This window comes from Sceloporus occidentalis, unplaced genomic scaffold (genome assembly GCF_023333645.1).
Source record: "Sceloporus occidentalis isolate IW3139 unplaced genomic scaffold, rSceOcc1.0.p SCAF_4, whole genome shotgun sequence".
Lineage (NCBI taxonomy): Eukaryota > Metazoa > Chordata > Lepidosauria > Squamata > Phrynosomatidae > Sceloporus > Sceloporus occidentalis.
The window spans coordinates 41,763,631-41,780,888 of record NW_028316984.1 but is presented as its reverse complement, the minus strand read 5'-3'; the positions used below and the strand labels follow the sequence as shown (position 1 = coordinate 41,780,888).

Below are 17,258 nucleotides of genomic sequence, written 5' to 3'. Positions count from 1 at the left end.
CCCCTCCCTTCCTCTTTTTTATGCTGCAAGAGACTAACAGGGCTACTTTCTTCGTAAAATTGCTTTTACAAGGCAGATATCGGCCCTTTCCTAATGCAGACTGTTCAGGAGCTCCCCCTGGTGATTGTACAGTGTGTGTTGTTGAAAAGATGCAGGATTATCAATCAAAAGCATTTTTCTTTAGCTACACAATGGTATCTTTAAAAGAAGATGCTCTGAGGGGAAAAATAATTACATGCTAGCAGATGCCTGCTTTTGTTTATTTAGAAACAAAATGCAGTGTATATTTCAATTTTCAAAACTGGAATCTGCAAATAAAGCTTTCAGTGCAAGGTGATCTTATTCTGGATACTCCATTCCATTGCTTTCTCATGAAAGGCTGGTCAGCAGTCTGTACCATGCTTGGTCGTTTCTTTTGCTATTTTTGGGTCCCATCTCCTTAGTGTGTTGGAAAGAGATCATGGAGTACCTTTGAGACTGATTGAAACAAAGAGGTTGGTAGCATGAGCTTTTGTAGACTTGAGCCTTCTTCCTCAGAGTTGAGGAAGTAGATTCAGGTTTACAGACTCTCATGCTGCCAACATTTTTCTTTCAGTAAGTCTAAAAGGTGCTCCAAGATCTCTTTCCATACTGATTTTACAGACTAACACAGCTATATCTTTAAATTCCTTAGCATGTTGTTAGAGTTAGAGGGGTTGTCTCCTGAGCCTGCTACCCTTGAGCCTTTTAAAACTTCCCTCATATGTTTCTCATATGCTAACTATGGCAGGTTCCACACCGCCCAAAAGTACGTGCTCGGCATGTACTAGGGTTAGGAAGGGGCGTCCTTTCTGGACGCCCCTAACCCTAGAATGTGCCGAGCATGTACAAAATGGCAGTGCCCATTCTACATGGGCGCCGCCATTTTGACGCAGCGGACGCTTAGTGTTTGCACATCTCGGCGTCATTATGATGCCGCAAGTGCGCCAGTGGCGCTTTGTGGTGTCATAATGGCGCCGCAAAAAGAAGCCGCTGCGTGGAGGAGCCGTGCAGTTTGTCCACTGCGGCTCCTTCATGTAGCAAACACCTTTTGGGCGGTCTGTAAAGCGCCTGTGGCTGTTAACTTTCTTATATGTTAACAAAGGGGCTGTGCAGACCAGCCATTAAGTCCAGCTTGGGGGTGAAGTTGGGGCGTGGTGTCCATACAACACACACCCTGACTTCTCCCCCATGGTGGCATGATGTCATGTGCCACACCACATGGCATCATGGCACTCCTTTGGCACTGAGTCCACATGATGTACAGCCAAAGGAGTGCTGTAAAGCCACGGTGCCCTTTCCAGGGTGCAAAAACGAACCGCTTTTGGCGACTCTTTTTTGTACCCTAGGAAGACCAGTTCAGGGCCGCAGTGTTTGATTGCTGCGGCCCCGATCTGGCAAAGACGGAAGTGGTTGCAGGCCGCCCCTTGGGGCAGTCTGCACAGCCCCTAAGGCTGTTTCCACTGTGCAGAATTAATGCAGTTTGACACAGTTTTAACTGTCATGGCTCCATCCTATAGATTTGTAATTTGTTATGGCACCAGAGCTTTCTGAGAGAGAGGGCTAAATATCTCACAAAACTATAAATCCCAGAACTCCCTAGTATCGAGCCATGGCAGTTAAACTGACAAATTGCAATAATTCTGCAGTGTAGATGCAGCCTATGCTAACTATGGGCCCGTACAGACAGGCCAAAATAAAGCTGCTTTGGGTCCATTTGGAGGTATGATCTTTAAATGATGCATACATCTAAGTGTCTAGAAGCTGCACCAAAGCCATGCTCCAGTCCTTAGGGCTGGAGCATGGTTTTGGCATGGCTTCTGACTCTTAGGACACATGCATCATTTAAAAAGCATACCTCCAAAGTGACCTGACACAGCTTTATTTTGGCCTGTCTGTACTGGACCAATATTAAAATGACTGAATAGGGCTCTAGTGGATGAAAGAATTGGCATTGTGCTTTTTCAGACCCAAAGGCTGTAATATTCAAAATCCCTGGGATGCAGATGATGCTTACATCTGTTTTTCTGTTTTAATTCCTCCTCCTCCTCTTTGCTTTTGTACGACATTGTTGGTGTTTTCCTCAGTGGATAATTCATAGTACTCTAAAAAGTGACACTTTATCATGCAGGAAAGACTGTGATTCTAGATGGCACTTGCCTTCTTCTGCTGAGCTCTGATAGCCCAGCAAACAGAAGGGGAATCATCTCAGCCTGAGATAGTTGACATTATTTCCAGCTGCCACCTATGAACAGTGAAATCACTCTGGAGACTGGGGAAAGCTGCAAAGCTGATAGCCATCTATGTAATCCCTGATTTAATGTAAATAGATGTTCTGTGATTATATCTACAGGGCCATGCCTGCATTTAAATGTATATTTCCTTGTGGGAAATGTATGTTTAATATTGGCTGGAATATCCTGTCACTGAATATTACTGCTTTCCTGTTTGGTTGCACAAAACCAAAATTCTCCTTTCAGGATTTATTCTCTCTCTCTTTTTTAAAAAAAATATGTGTGAAATAATCACATTCACCCACAGCACTAGTTGGAGAGTTCATTGAATGCACCATGCTCCCTCCTTTTATTCTTCTTCCAACGTGAACAGAAGTGTCAAAATAAAATAGAAGAAAAAAATTGCCTGTTTGGACTAGATTGTTAGTGGTTTTAAAGACAATTCACCCCAGTGACCATGGTAGCTCTTAATAAATCATAATTGCTGGGTTGGATCCATAATCTTGCTTGTAATCAAGCCCTTTTGAAATAATGACAAACATTAATTGTTCCTGTTCACCCCAAAAGCAGCAGGCTGAACATAAGGGCAGGTTTCTGTATACCTGCCAAAGAGATGGCAAGTATTGATTATACCGATTACCTGTTTGGAAGTGTGGAAAGACTTCATACACAGACACAGACACACACACAACACACACATGCTGCTTCTCCCCACAGAAATTATCACTGTTGTTTGAATAATATGTATAAGCACATATTGCAACTATGCTAAACATTCTGACCAATTTAAGGTGTAGATCACTAGTTCCCAAACTTTGGTCCCCCCACTCAGCTTGGTCAACAGTTCTTATAGGTATGGAAGAGTCTTGACTAAATGAATACTGAAAGAATGAATGAATAAGAACGGGTAAATTTTAAAATTGAAATAAAAATTTATATTTTAAAAAAGCCTTCTGGGAGTTGAAGTCCAGAACATCTGAAGGGCCAGAGTTTGGAAACTACTGGAGTAGGTATTAATATTCAAAGCCCTAAGCCAGTGCTACTCAGAATGGTGGCCCATGGACTGGTGCCAATCCCTGAGTCTTTGGCTGCCAGTCCTTGGCAAGTTTGTGACCAGATCTCACAACTATCACAAGATGTAGGGCCTTAAAGAAAAATGAGGGAGATTACAAAAGAAAAGCTAAAACACTCATATAAATATACATTCACAATTTCTTTTTGTTTTGTTATGGGCCTTGAAGTCATTTCTGACATCTGGCGGCCCTGTCCTGGGGTTTTCTTAGCAAGATTTCTTCAGAGGAGGTTTACCATTGACTTCCCCTGAGGTTGAGATGATGTGACTTGCCCATGGTCACGCAGTAGGTTTACATGGCACACAAAAAAAACATCCTCCCAGTGCCCCTTAATGTCCTCATGCCCCCCTTTAACCTCCACCGGCAGCCTCCTCCTTAAGTAGGGAACCCTAGGAGCTCAGTGGTTAAATGCCTGTATTGCAGCTAGTCACTCATAAACCATAAATATTTTTTTTATTTTTTAAAATCAATTTAAAATTATTATTTTTAAACCTAGGGCCTCTCCATTCTCTTGCCACTGAGCCTCACCTCACGGACACCATTTCTTAAATGTTTTAAAGGGACGTAGGTGAATGCCATAGGCCATTTCTGCCACAGGGCAGATGTTTAGGGAGCAGTGGTGTCATCCCTCCTTAGAAGGACACAGTCATCCCTGTTGTCTGTGTCCTTCTAGAAGATTATCACATATCTTTCTCAGAACGTTCCGAGACGGAACGTTCTGGGAAAGTGGAACGTGATGGGAACGTGATGAGAACGCATTTTACCGCACAGCGCATCCCTTTTTCTTGAGAACGTTCCCAGAACGTTTTGCTGTAGCGCATGCATATTTCGTTTGGAGGACTGTAAGGAACTGGGAAGATTCGGTTTCTGCCCCTCCAAATGCCTCTGGAAGCAAGTGCCCACTACAAATACCTCAATCTGGGTATTTAGCCCTGGCAGCCATTGCAGCTCTTTAAACCGGTTTGAAAGGAAGAGTCCTCTGCTGTCACTCCAGTTCCCCTTTTTTGCAGCTTGTCACCCTTTGCCTCCTGTGTGTGTGCATGTATTGTGTGTGTTCAGATTGTGAGCTTCCTTGCCCGCTTTAACTCTTGTCTGGCTCTTTGCTATGGAATTCTGGGAGTTGTTTGCTTGCTTTTGTGTGGTCTCCAAACAGAGGAGCTTTTGTGGGTTCCCTCCTGGAGGGAAGGAGGAGAGGATCCTGGGCATCCTTGGCATCCCTGCCTCCTGCAGGCTGACAGCACCGGAGCCCCGCTGGACACGACACCAGAGACCCCCGCAGAAGCAGCCAGACCCTCTCCCTCTTGCTCTCTGCCCTGGTCCCCTCCTTCCCTTCCTTCTCTCTTTTCCCTCTGTTTTGCCCTCCTCCTTCACTCTCTTTCTCGCTGCTTATCCTTCCTTCCTTTCTTCTCTCTCCCTCTTTCCATTTTCTCCTTCCCTCTCTCTTTCCCTCCTTTCCTCTTCTCTCCCTTGTTCCACCTTCCCTCCCTTTTTCCTTCCTTCCTTCTCTCCCTCCTTCTTTCCCCCCTCACACACACACACACACACCTTCCCTCACTGCAGGCTCGCCTGCCTGCCTCCCTGCCTGTCATTCTTTCAGCCAATCAGGAGACGGAGGAATGAGAGAACGGATTTGAGAATGGAAGAATACTGCACAGACCTCTTGTGGAACATTCTGAGAACGTTACAGCTCGCTGGGAACACATCTAATCCGTCCCCTCCCTGGAACACATGTGGAACACATTGGGAACGTTCTGGGAACCCAATGGGAACACATACGTGCGGTATACTTAAATGCGTTCCGTTCCCATCAGGTTCCCAGAACGTTCTCAGAACGCTATTCTCCCTAGTGATGTTCATACCTTAGCCATTAGCTAACTCCCTTTAATATTGTATTTTTTAATGTGTTCTATGTATGGTTGCCAGACTAAACACAGAAGAGGGCTCCTTTACTTTTAATTGGTATATAGCCAGACTAAACACAGAAGAGGGCTCCTTTACTTTTAATTGGTATATAGAAGAGGGAATTTCAGTAGGTGGTGTTCATCACACAACCAGGTAACAAGCAACATCCTCTAAAATTGCCTCTTCTGCAGAGTTATTAAAATTATAGAAGTTGTCTCCAGTTTTGACATTGGCAACTCTAGTTCTATGGGATTTTAATAATAATAATAATAAACCGTTTATTTATAGTCCGCTTTTCTTTGGTAGATCAAAGCGGGTTACACAGAAGTACGCAATGTACAATTTACAAACAGCAATCATGTCACAATCTAGAGAATATAAAAAACAATTAAAAACAAGGTTAAAAATTACAAGCTAAAAGATAAAAACACACAACAACTAGCTGGCTTAAAGTGCGAGTGCAACGTGCAACGGGGAGAGAGCAGATATTACAACGACTGGGGGAAAGCCTGTTGGAAGAGGAAGGTTTTTAACCTCATCCTAAATAGGTCAAGGGAGGTAACCGAGCGGAGCTCATTGGGAAGAGAGTTCCAGGGCTGCGGGGCCGAGATAGAAAATGCCCTCTGTGCAGTTGCAGCATATTTCGTATCTGGAACGCTCAACAGTTGCTTCCCGGTCGACCTGAGAGCGCGGGGCGGATTATATGGGGAGAGGCGGTCCTCCAAGTACCCTGGGCCCAAGCCATTTAGGGCTTTATAGGTAATAACCAACACCTTGTATTGCGCCTGGAAGCGAATGGGCAGCCAATATAGATCTTGTAGAACAGGTGTTATATGGCTGGTCCTGGAACATCCAGTGACCAGCCTCGCTGCCATATTCTGAACCAGTTGTAGCTTCCAAGTTAGGTACAAGGGTTGCCCCATGTAGAGCGCATTACAGAAATCCAACCGAGAGGTTACCAGAGCATGTACCACCGTTTCAAGGTCCCCCCGGCCCAGGTAGGGTCGCAGCTGGCCTATCAGCCGAAGCTGATAACAGGTGCTCCTGACCGTTGCATCCACCTGAGATTTAAGGTGGAGCGACGAGTCCAGAAGCACCCCCAGACTGCAAACTGAGTCCTTCAAGGGGAGCGTGACCCCGTTCAGGACAGTTGGACAAATATCCATCCCCGGGCCCGGGGAACCTATCACGAGCACTTCCGTTTTCTCTGGATTCAAGCTGAGTCTGTTTTCCCTCATCCAGCCCATTACCAACTCCAGACAGGCATTTAGAGGAAAGATGCCATCCCTGGTCACTGCATCAGTAGGAGGCACAGAGAAACATATTTGGGTGTCATCAGCATACTGATAATACCGTGCCCCGTGTCTCCGGATGATCTCTCCCAGCGGTTTCATGTAAATGTTAAATAGCATGGGGGACAGAATGGCTCTTTGAGGGACACCAGATGTAAGCGCCCTCTTATCGGAACAACAGTCCCCCAGCTGCACCATCTGGAGTCTACCCGAGAGGTAGGAATGGAACCACTGGAGCGCAGTCCCCCCGATACCCAACTCCCTCAGGCGTTCCAGAAGGATACCATGGTCAATGGTATCGAAAGCCACTGAGATGTCTAAGAGCACTAACAGGGACACGCTACCCCTGTCCATGCCCAGATGGAGATCATCGACCAGGGCGACCATGGCAGTCTCAACTCCATAGCCCACCCGGAAGCCAGTTTGAAATGGGTCTAGAAAATCAGTATCATCCAAGACCGATTGAAGCTGAATGGCAACCGCCCTCTCGATCACCTTCCCCAGAAAATTTTATGTTGTTTTACAGTGCTGCTATAAACTGTTTGTGTAAATGAGATGTGGGACACAAAACATTTTAATAATACAATAAGAATAAATAAAAGGCTTTGAAGAATACATTCTACATGGAGTTTGTGGGTTTGTCATCTCTGTGAAACTGTTTTCCAGGCTAAAAATGACTCTGCTTGTCAGTGAAGTTCTTCTGATGCCTTTTTACTGCTGTTTCTTACAGATGACTAAAAATGGCACAGTAGAATCCGAGGAAGCAAACACTTTGACACTGGATGACATTTCTGATGATGATATAGATCTTGACAACACGGAAGTTGACGAGTATTTCTTTCTACAACCTCTACCAACAAAAAAACGAAGGGCACTCCTGCGAGCCTCTGGCGTCAAGAAGATCGACGTAGAAGAAAAACACGAGCTGCGAGCCATCCGTCTTTCAAGGGAGGACTGCGGCTGTGACTGTCGAGTCTTCTGTGACCCAGAAACTTGTACTTGCAGTCTTGCAGGCATAAAATGCCAGGTGAGAGCTGAACTGGAATATTCTTCACTGGAAAGGGGGAGAGAAGTCTGGGAACCAAATTATTATTCTACATATGAGAGCCAGTGTGGTGTAGTGACTTGAGGGTTGGACTACCACTGGCCATGGACATCTGCCAATTTACTTTGGGCAAGTCCTACTCCCTCAGTCTTAGGGCAAGGCAATGGCAAATGACAAACCCTTTCTGAACAAATCTTGCCAAGAAAACCTTGTGATAGGTTTACATTGGAGTCACCATAAGTTGGACACAACTTGAAGTCACACAACAACAACTAAACATACACTACACACAAACCCAGGAACAGCCTCTCCACACACACTCATCCAAATGTTTGAAAAAGAGGTCCTCAATTAACTTAAAGAAATAGTAGCCAATTTTATGGGTAGTGTTTTTGTAATATTTCTGCCTAAATACATCAAAGACACCAGGATACCTTCTGATCTTGGAAGCTAAGCAGGGTCAGGCCTGGTTGGTATTAGGAGGGGGAACCTATTCAGAAATACTAGGTGTTGTAGGCTACATTTCAGAAGAAGGAATTAGCAAGACCACCTCTGAGTACTCCTTGCCTAAGAAAACTCTATGAAATTGATGGGTTTGCTGTAAGTTGACAGGAAATTTGAAGGTGTGTAAACACACACGCGCACACGCTCTCTCTCTCTCACACACACACATTTTTTATAACAAGAGTGTGCAAACTTTAGGCTCATTGGATTTATTCTTACTACTACTACTACTACTACTACTACTACACTGAGATTTACCAAGTCAGATATGATGCAAAATAGTGATCAGCACTTGCATGCCAAGCATTAAGAAACAAGGTGCCTCTGAACACATGCAGATTGAGTCTCCCTTATCCAGAATTCCAAAATACTCCATAATCCAAAATTGTACACATGGGTGGCTGGAGACAGTGACATCTTTGCTTTCTGATCATTCAGTGAACACAAACTTTGCTTTATGTACAAAAATATTAAGAATATTGTGTATAAAATTACCTTCAGGCTATGTGTATAAGTTGTATATAAAACATAAATGAATTTCATGTTTAGACTTTGGTTTCATCTCCAAATATGTTATTATGTATATGCAAATATTCCAACATCTCCCCCCACGAAAAAAATGAATACAAAAAATCCAAAATCCCAAACATTTCTGGTCCAAAGCATTTTGGATAAGAGAGACTCACCCTGTACTTGGTCTAGGATTTGATAATAAGAACCAGAGCCAAGCTAACAACTCCTTTCACAAATGAAATCCATTCCTAGTTTTCCAAAGCATTCTTTTTCGGCAACCTAATTTGGGCAGGGGGATGATTTGCTTTTATTAGATAACGGTATCAGACAATCTTGTGAATCCACATCAAATCACCAAGAGATTGACTAGCAGGTCCCGATCCACAGTGTTGAAATCTTGAGGGGGTATATTTGGTACATCTCTCAAGTAATTAAAGGTATTCTTTTACAGTGGGTCCTTGTTATCTGCAGGGGTTTGGTTCCATGATCCCCCATGGATACCAAAATCTGTGGATGCTGAAGCTCCTTAATTTAATAACAGTTTCTTCCTTACCAAGATTCTTTAATTTCTTTGTTCCCACTCTCTCCCATTTTCAGACATGCAATTAATTTGTGGTCTCTTTTCTTAAGGTGGATCGTATGTCTTTCCCATGTGGTTGCACTAAAGAAGGATGTAGCAATACGGCAGGCAGAATTGAATTTAACCCCATCCGTGTCCGGACTCACTTTTTGCACACTATAATGAAACTTGAATTGGAGAAAAACAGGGAGCAGCAAGTCCCTGCACTGAATGGCTGCCACAGTGAGATAAGTGCTCACAGCAGTTCAATGGGCCCCACAACCCACCCACTAGAATATTCAGTGCCAGAAAACTTTGACATCGAAGCAGAACCTCGGGCAGCTGTGATGCACTTGCAGTCAGTTGATGATTTGGGCTGCCCAGGGGAGGATGACGAAGAAGAGGAGGAAGATGCAAGTAGCTTTTGTAGTGGAGTTACAGATTCTAGCACGCAGAGTTTAGCACCCAGTGATACAGATGAAGATGAGGAGGAGGAAGAGGAAGAGGAGGAGGAGGAGGAAGACGACGAGGAGGAGGATGAAGAAGAAAAGGTGGATGAATTTGTAGAAGGACTGGGGGCTCCCGCTGACATGGTGCAAGCTCTTCCTTCCGTCCTTTGCTATTCTGATGGCACTACCATGCATGAAAACCACAATAAGGCATCCTCCTACTATACTAACACTTCATCACTTTATTACCAAATAGAGAATCATACCCCTGGCGCTGCTAATCAGATTCGTGAGACTTACTCTGAAAGGGATACTCTTAAGAATGGTAATCTTTCTCTGGTGCCTTACAACCCAACTTCAGAACAATTAGTTGACTATACACGGCAATCAGAGGAAAGTTATGGCAGTTCACTTTATCCTTCTTCAAATCCATCTGTCATAGTCTGCTGCTCTTCTTCAGAAAACGACAACGCTGTTCCATGTAGTAGTTTATACACTGAGCATAGGCCAAGACACTCCCAAGTTGACTTTCCCTCATACTTGAAAAATCCTTCACAAGATGGATTTGTTTCTACTTTGAATGGTGGCACTCACCTCCCAGAGCATCCCACTGAGAATTCACTTAGCCTTTCGGAAAAGAGCAGACTGCATGAAGAGTGTATCAAATCACCTGTCATGGAAACAGTACCTGTCTAAATTATTTTGGGACTGAATTCCTTATATTTAAATGCACTCTATTTTAATTGGATTCCCTGGAACCTTCTTTTTAATTTAGCCATAGAGACAAGGGGACAGACTCTGGTTTTTAGTTTCTTTCTTTCTTTCTTTCTTTCTTTCTTTCTTTCTTTCTTTCTTTCTTTCAAGCTATACTGACTGTAGCCATTGCACAAAAACGGTTAGTGTACAAAGTAAAATTTTAAGGGGGGGATCACATGGTCTTTTGATAGAAAATACCTAGATTAAAAAAAAAGGAAAACTACAAAATAGCAGCCTACTTGTCAAACTATGTGAAGTGGGGCTATGACTCAGAGCTTCTCATTTTATTGTCAGGCCCATGGAAGATAATGAAAATTTTACTGTGGAATCTTCACGTTTAAAGTACTAAATTTTCACACATATTTGAAGCTGGTGAATTTTTAAATATAGATGTATTCAACTCCCCCCTCCACAGCAACAACCATCCAGAATTGTTCAGTAATGTAATTTTTTAAATTATTTGTTGTAGCTTAGTATTCATTTCTTGTTAAAAATGAACAGCATGTTCAATGGAGCTGAACATTTGATCGGAACAGCACAGCCATTTCAGATTTTGTTAGGCAAACTATGTTTCTCCTTTGTGATGATATTTAGAACTGACATAATAACTACATTCTTTGATCTATCCTGGAGTCAATTCATACGTGTTAACTAAAAATCTAAAGGGAAATCTAAGAAGAGCCACTGGCTGGGCATGTTTCATTTATTTCACTTTGCATGGAGCTCTTGTCGGCACGTCAACAAAATCTCCCTAGAAAGGAATGAAGGGTGTGCATCAGGCCTTTTTTTCTAAATTAATCTGACAGGTGTGAACATTTTCTAGAAAACTGAAATTCTTGAACAAACCACTGTTGGGTTTTTTTTAAAGTTGCCAACATAACCAAGAAGCTAGACATGACCCAGCCAAAGTGAGCCAAATGGGGCTGGCTCCTGTGTTTTTTAATTTTTATTTTAAGCTCCATTTTCCTTCCAGAAGCTCCCAAGGAAATGTACAGTGTGAAACACCTAGCTGTTCTTTCCCAACATGCAGGGATTTCCTGCCACCCACCCAAACTACTTTTTTAATAGCTCCCCTTCAATAAGTGGAAAGCTATGTTTACAGGATGGCTGTGTATACTCTTAGAAAAGAAGTCTAATTGGGCCTTGTGAGTAATGCATACTACCTTAGTGGAGCAATTCCTGGTTTTCTTTGGCTGTTTCTCTATGCAGCTCTAGTAATATATATATATATAATTGGGAGCCTATATGATACCTCAATTGACTTCCCTCCATTTCTGTTGATTGCATTTCTAAGCAGCTCAGGACTGAGTACTTGGATCTCCCTACCTCAGACACAAATCAATCTTCATAACAAGCCTATGAGATAGTTTAGAGATGAATAGCTCAATGTTACTTTGTGAGATTTGTGTCTAAACTGGGGTTGTACTATGTGTTCCTGGTTGTAGGCCAACACTTTAACCAGTACACCCCAATTCTGCACTTGTTCCCAGTTACATCCTGTGCATAGTCTCTCCCTTGCATAGATAATAGACGATGTAAGAAGCTGTTACATGGAAATGGGTAACACATTGCTAAGATAATGTAAAATTAGCCTTATTATCCAGTGAAATCAACGGGACTTCATTAAATTGTAAATCTTTTTCTATTCTGCACAGTGGGACTTGTTGCAGCTACACTGGTGGATTGTATACACTGTGCTCCCTTTCAAAAGCAAAGTGATAGTTTTGGTATACACTTCCTTTTGTTACAGTTACAGCTGCCTAATGCACTTTAGTGCCTCCTCTTATCTTTGGGGGTCTCTGAAACATTGTGGGGTTCTATTTTCATTTCTTTTAAAAAAAACAACACATGGACATCATGCAAAACTATCAGGAACAGGATGTGCAGATTTTATGTACCCAATTGCTTAGGTCAGTCATTGGTCAACAAACATTATTCTGATTGTTGAGAAAAGGACAGACTGGAAGCACTTGTAAACAGAAGGTAAAGACAGGGTTCTGTGGGCATTTAGTCATTTCCCTTTGGTGTGAGATGAGATTTGGCCTACAGCAGGGTAGAGATGTGAAAGGCTTCGTGTGAAAATTGACTGATGTCAACAGCAATATATCCACAACTGACAACTTTGATTTAAGGACTTAAACCAAAATTCCTAGTTGCTGTTGCTGACTGACCGATAAATGCTCCTCCAGAGCTTGTGTGCACATGGAGCTCTTGCACACACCAACTTCTCCGTTTACTTCAGTGGAGGGAGCAGATCTATGTACGCAAAGGACTGCAAGCCAGTGCTGTGTCCTTCATCAAAGTTATTTGGGTGTCCCTGCAGACAGCAGAGCCCTCGGTACATATCAGAGTATGAACCCTCTGGATCAGGTAGATTCAGGTAGAAACATTAATCTATGATGTTTTGTCAATCACAAGAATGATGTCTATGTGTGTAACATCAATGACAAAAAACCTGTCCTCTGGCTTTCCCACTTAACCACTGAGTCAGAGTTTCACCTTTTTCAGGTACCACAATCCACAATATATGTATATATACAGTTTGAAGCTCTACTTTTGAGAAAGTGTGAATTCACAGGTCATCATTTTTTAAAATGGCAATGCCCAGTGCTTTGAATGTATGATTGCTTCTTTAAAGTACAAAATACTTGTTTGGTAATTCCATTCTTTTAGATAAATGCTCAGTCTAGAAACCAGTTGGTTACTGAGGAAGAAGCGCCTTGTATGGACAAAACAGCTGTGTGGCATGTACAATCCCTTACTGCCTGGCACTGTGATAAAAATAATTTAGAAACTGTTTTTAATTATAATTAATAAAATTACAGCCCTCTCAGAAATGGTTATCATAATTGTATATATTATACTGAAATACATTTTTGGCTCACTGCTATAGACTGAAGGGTACAATCTTAACTTCAGCTTTTCTTTTGGTTTCCATAGGAAATGCACACCTTTTGCCTGCTCCTGAGGAGGGGTCATGGCCCTGCTGTCTATCACTTCATGTTGCAAGGAGCCATGTTGTTAACTGTACAAAGCCTTAAGCTTTATTTTTAGTTTTGTTCATGATTTTAACCAGCTTGGGTCACCTACCCATCGGGTCAACATCTGCCTCACAGTAAGGCCCAGAGTTACTTGGATGTCAGGAAGGAGCTGAGCTTGCTTCCCATCAATTCTCTTGTACTTGACAGCCCTCTGGATGTCTTTCAGACTTATTTCCCCATCTTCTTTTGGCCATACATAGCACAATACATAGGAGAGGGAGGTGGAAAAAACTCCTGTGGCTCAGTTAATTAAGTGCTGTGTTTCCTGCATCATTAAGCCTTTGGTTTTATATCTGTGAACTTTACCTCTATGTGCCAAAAGGCTTGTTGTGACTAAATGGCAAATATCAGTGAATGTGTTTTGTACAAGTTTTGCATGTTATCTTTTTCTTTCACAGTGGCTATCTTAGGCCACACAAATATTGAAGATGATCCAGCTGAATGTGTAACATACTTGATGCCTCTTAGTTTTGGATGCTACTCAGCAAGTGTGAAACACAGCATTGCCGCTGGATACATTAATTTTTTGTGCTCGCTCATGTCTAATAAAAAATTACCCCACACATCAAAATTAGCTGGCCAGAATGAAAACACTGGCAGCACTTTCCTAACTGATTAAGTTGTAGCATCATATCTTTCTTGATCATTAGAGATGGGCAGAATCATCCCAAAGTCTTCTTATTCATCTGCTCCCATAATGAAATATGCTTGGGATTCTGAATTACTACAACCCAATGGGCCTGGCTGTGACCAGAGGTTTCTTCCAACATTGGAGGTCGTGTGGAAACATCTGAGTAGACAGTAAGGTTCCTGATAAAGTAAAAGACCACTAAAACATACAACTCTGCTGCTGTGTCAGTTTATGTTCTTTCTACAGGAATATTTGTAATTCTGTTTTTCAGTTCAATGTAAAAATAGATAATTTGGGAAAATATAGTTTGGTACATGCCTTGGTTCCCCCAAAGTAAGATCTTCAGGAAACCGAGGGTACACGACATTGATTATGTAATAAACACTTGACCTTAGAGTATGTATTATGATCATTGTATAATATTCATTTTTTTCTTTTTATGGTCATGTATATAGTACGGTAAACTTACTGACCCAGTAGATTTACACTGGCAATTAGAGCTGTCTCAGCAAAGAAGTCACCTACACAGATGGATGAGATGTGTGATGATCATGCGTCAGATTTCCCTCATTTACAATGGGGCCCGAAACATGCCACAATTGCTCTTGCTGGATGACATCTACTGCATTTATTTTATGCTAGTAGCATCTGTAATATTAATGAAGCACATTACACCTTCCTCAGTATTCTGTTAACCAGTTGGTTTATTTTAGCATGAGTTTTCATGGATTAAATATCACATCTTTGAGTGCACTTTACTGAATGACATGGGAAGGCTTTTAAACTTGTGAGAAGTGCCAATGTCTTAACATGTCCAAACATGCTAAGTTTCTTTTCTTCTGGTAGTGCAGTGATAAAATGCTGGTACTTCAGCCACAATGTTGTGAGTTGAATACCAGCCAGGGGCTCAGGGACGACTCAGCCTTCCATCCTTTCGTAGGTTGGTAAAATGAGTACCCAACTTGTTGAGGGCAATTGGCTTACAGATTGTAAACCACTTAGAGAGTGCTTAGCACTATAAAGTGGTATAGAATTGTAAGTGCTATTAATATTTTTGCTTTGGTTTCTATAATTTTGGACATGCAGAAAATGAGACCTTGAGGATGCAGGACAATTGAATAACAAAGCACAACTTTGCTATCAACCTTAAGTGAATTGGGTTTGTTTCAGTTATGGAGGCATCTTAGTGTAGAAACTGTGAGGATGGAATTGTACTGTAAAGCTACATCCATTATGTTCAGTTACTGCAGACACTTAATGCTTATCAAAGTAAACAGTGTAAACCATAGTTCAGTGTTCAGCAGTTCAATTAAAGTAGACATCTGAGGTGGGAACATGTAAGCGCCATCTATCTTTATGTGGAGATTCCCCACATGATCAGGAATCCTGATTTTTCTAGCTTCCTCATAATGTAGGAAGCTGCAAAAGCTGCCCAGCCTGTTTGTTCCCCACCTGAGGAAAGTGACAAAAGAGGGGCTAGAGTCATTGCATTCCCCTCCTCACATTTTTTCTTTAATATCATTATTAATGCCCTGAATAGGGCTCTGAAGATTATACTGATCCATCTCTGTATCCTATTATAGAATGCAATAGCAAGAAGGAAGGAAGGTCCTAGACCTAGACAGATAAACCAGAAAGTAGAAAGGTTTTCCAAAGCTGCCATAGAAGTCTTGAGAGCTTGTGTATATTCCTCATGTCTCGGACTCTTGGTGCTGCCCTGGAAAAATCATCGCATTTACTGGTTTAATTATCTCGCACATTGCACCATCCTTGGTATTTCTATTGCTTGCATTTTCTTTCAGTGGACAAAAGTTTCCATAGAAATCCATCTGTGGTTTAGTTCATGAAAACACATGTATAGTGTTCTATTTGCTTCTTTTTTTAAAACTAGAAATCTTATAATGCAGAAATGGTTAAAAAGAAAGTGTACCCCCAAAAGCTTGAGGGTTGTCCCAAAACTGACCCACTCCTGCTCTTATTTTGTTGTTTTCCCGGTGCAAGATCTGTTCAGAAATGAACACATTCATATGTGGACAGGTGTTATTAATCCACCTATGGAATACAGCACTTTTGTAAGAATGATGGCATTTCTATTGCATCATTAAGAAAACTCCATCAGCACTGACCTTAAAAAGACACACTTGTGATTATAAAAGTATCTCTTCAAATGATACCAGCTGCTGTAAGATTTACATTACTTGCCTTACACCCCTTCTCCCTTTTATACCCTCTAATAGAATTAACAATATGAAAGTTTCATCAGAAACTGTAATCCAAAATATTATTAGTAAATGAAGTAAATCATGCATACTTACTGATGTTGGTGGCTTGACCTTTTCCAGTCAATTGTTCTTTGGGAATGAGAATGATTGCAGGGAATGACTCAGGATGGATATCTGAAGTCAGAAATGCAGATTCTAATTATTACAGCTACCTGAAAACAATTAAAAAATACTAACAAGTTCAGCCAACAACTTTCAGGGCAAATACACTCATTTATTTGTTATTGAGTCCCTTTTTATCTTGATGGATGAGTCTCCTGTCTTGCCCTACTTGCAAGGCAGTTCATTTTAGTGATACTGTACTATGTAAAACAGCTTCTACTCACTTGCATTTTCAGCCCATATTCTGAGCAGAACAGTCACAAGTATTCCCTGAAGAGTTCACATTTCAGAGGTTTTTCCTTCCTCCTCCTCCTCGCCCAAGAAACTTATGAGACAAGAATAGAATGTTGACAAAATACACACACAAATTATAATTGACCATATATTATACTGTCCATGTGTTGGTTCAATTTGCTTTATCTGCAACCTCACAAATACCAAAAGGGTAATGTAGGCAACAAATTTTTTAACCTGAACCTTATGGTGTAATCTTTATTTTAACTGTATCCTTCTGTATTTATGTTTTCAGTATTTATGATGAATGACATGTAATTTGATGTATTTATTGTGGCTTATTTCTGCAATGTATATATTAAAATAAGCATTTATAAGTCTTAAAAATTAGGTTATTTTTTTTTTCTTAGTGGCACTCGTATTATGCTGTATTTTTACTATATATTGTACAATATATATTTATTGTCCATTTGTTTGCAACAAAGTAAATCGGGTTTCTACGTTACATCATTTACTGTCTCTTTTGTCCTGTGGGTTGTGTGTGTGAAGCATCTATAGTACTTAAAGTATTAATGTGCTTTCTCTTGTTTGTATAGGAGCTACTGCTTTGCAACTCTGAAAAA

General features: G+C 41.5%; 1 protein-coding gene across 6 annotated transcripts in view; it reads left to right on the top strand.

Moving 5' to 3' along the window:
* The window catches only part of LOC149313808 (cysteine/serine-rich nuclear protein 3-like), a 122,817-nt gene extending 105,760 nt beyond the window's left edge, over window positions 1-17,057 (top strand). For all 6 annotated transcript variants that reach the window (XM_089519832.1, XM_089519836.1, XM_089519833.1 and 3 more), the window contains 2 exons: window positions 7,250-7,546; window positions 9,212-17,057. In XM_089519832.1, coding sequence (XP_089375958.1) covers window positions 7,250-7,546; window positions 9,212-10,285 — 1,371 coding nt within the window. In that variant the 3' untranslated portion in view covers window positions 10,286-17,057. The remainder of the gene's footprint in view (window positions 1-7,249; window positions 7,547-9,211) is intronic.
* The last annotated feature ends 201 nt before the right edge of the window (window positions 17,058-17,258 follow it).